Genomic DNA, 2321 nt, shown 5'->3' on the forward strand with positions numbered 1-2321 from the left:
TTTCAAGATACATCTCCAAAAGCTAGTGAAACAAAAGCAAAAATGAACTTTTGGGACTTCATCAAGATAAAAAGCTTCTGCACAGGAAAGGAAATAGTCAACAAAACATAGAGGCAACCCACAGAATGGGAGAAGATATTTGCAAATGACACTACAGATAAAGGACTGGTATCCAAAATCTATAAAGAACTTCTCAAACTCAACACCCAAAAAACAAATAATCAAGTCAAAAAGTGGGCAGAAGAGATGAACAGACACTTCTCTGAAGAAGACATACAAATGGCTAAGAGACACATGAAAAATGTTCATCATCATTAGCCATCAGGGAAATCCAGCTCAAAACCACACTGAGATACCACCTTACACCAGTTAGAATGGCCAAAATGGACAGGGAAAGAAACAACAAATGTTGGAGAGGTTGTGGAGAAAGGGGAACCCTCTTACACTGTTGGTGGAAATGCAAGTTGGTACAGTCACTTTGGAAAACAGTGTGGAGGTTCCTCAAAAATTTAAAAATAGAGCTACTCTATGACCCAGCAATTGCACTCCTGGGTATTTACCCCAAAGACACAGATGTAGTGAAAAGAAGGGCCATATGCACCCCAATGTTCATAGCAGCAATGTCCGCAATAGCCAAACTGTGGAAAGAGCCAAGATGCCCTTGAACAGATGAATGGATAAAGAAGATGTGGTCCATATATACAATGGAATATTACTCAGCCATCAGAAAGGATGAATACCCAACTTTTACATCAACATGGATGGGACTGGAGGAGATTATGCTAAGTGAAATAAATCAAGCAGAGAAAGTCAATTATCATATGGTTTCACTTATTTGTGGAACATAAGGAATAACATGGAGGATATTAGGAGAAGGAAGGGAAAAATGGGGGGGGGATTGGAGGGAGAGATGAACCATGAGAGACTATGGACCTGAGAAACTAGAGGGGAGGGGGGAGGGGGGATTGGTCAGCCCGGTGATGGGTATTAAGGAGGGCACGTACTGCATGGAGCACTGGGTGTTATATGAAAACAATGGATCGTGGATCACTACATCAAAAACTAATGATGTATTGTATGGTGACTAACATAATGTAATAAAATTAAAAACTACAAAAAAAAAAAAAGATGATAGAACGGATTGTGGAGGAATGTTCGTTGGCAGTATGTTCAGCTGTAGACACAGAATTCATTCCTGTCCATCTTCTCCAGATTGAGTGGGGATGTGCGGTTGGGCTCGGATATCTCATCTGTCTTTGTCTTCCTCAGATGCCCTAGGCTGGCTCAATTCACAGGCATAATGTGTGTGTGTGTGTTTTTCTCCTGTTCAAGGAGAGATTGTGCTGCAGAAGAGTCCTCCCTGCAGGTGTCCCCTGGTAAGTTTCTCAATGAAATAAGCTCACACACAAGGTCCTGGGACCCAGGGCTTTTTGTCTCACTCCCTCCTTATCTGAGACGCTGTGAGGATGGGTAGCTGCTCCCAGCGCCGTGAGCTGCAGCCCAGTAATAATCCGCCTCGGTCTCAGCCTGCAGCCCCGAGATGCGCAGAAGACCCGCATTGGCCGAGGCGTCTTTGGAGCCCGAGGAGCGGCTGGGGACCCCGGAGCCCTGGTGCTTCTCGGAGTCTGAGCAGTAGTACAGCCGATCCCGGGGAGGGCTCCCTGGCTGCTGCTGGATCCAGTAGATGTTAGAGCCGCCAACACTGATGTCCTTGCTCAGGGTGCAGGTGAGTCTGTCTGTTGTTCCCGGAGATGCAGAGAGGGAGGGCGGCCGGGTCAGCATGGGCTGGGACAGGGAACCATCAGAATGAAGAGAAGGGATCGGGTGCATGTGGTTGAGGAGCTGAGCCAGGGGATCTGACTCAGGCTGGGGGGCCGCCCTCGGCCACTGGGGCCTGTCCCCACCTGTGCAGTGAGGATCGCAAGGAGGTCAGGCTCCAGGCCATGGTGACACAGCCCCTTCTTAGGCCACAGAGCTGGGGCTGGGCTGCCCTGGGCCTGTCTAATCCCCTGTCAAGGGCCTCACAGAGGAGGGGCTGCTCATGCAAATGTGACCCACTCCTGCTTCTCCCTGCTGTGCACTCCCGGGTCTGTGGCCCTTGGACTCAGAGAATTCCTGATGCTCTAGTTTCTCCCTGGTGGGCCTGGAGGAAGCAGCTGCAGGGACCACACACAGGCCCAGGTCCACGGACTTACCAGGCCCAGAGAGGATACACCTGCCATATCCCCACTGAAAGTTAGGGACCCGGCCTTGGGGCCTCCTGTCAGTGGAGGACTGTCCTGCTGGGAGACCCTAGCCTGAAGAAACTCCCAGACATGGTC

At 49.6% G+C, this 2321-nt stretch overlaps 1 gene segment (V, D, J or C); it reads right to left on the reverse strand.

The window, feature by feature from the left end:
• Positions 1-1446: 1446 nt before the first annotated feature.
• LOC118026178 lies at positions 1447-1830 on the reverse strand. The segment is given in 1 exon segment: positions 1447-1830. A coding segment is annotated over 1 exon segment (384 nt).
• Positions 1831-2321: the final 491 nt, after the last annotated feature.

Source organism: Mirounga leonina, unplaced genomic scaffold, assembly GCF_011800145.1.
Source record: "Mirounga leonina isolate KUSES-001 unplaced genomic scaffold, KU_Mleo_1.0 Mir_214, whole genome shotgun sequence".
In the NCBI taxonomy this organism is placed as follows: Eukaryota; Metazoa; Chordata; class Mammalia; order Carnivora; family Phocidae; genus Mirounga; species Mirounga leonina.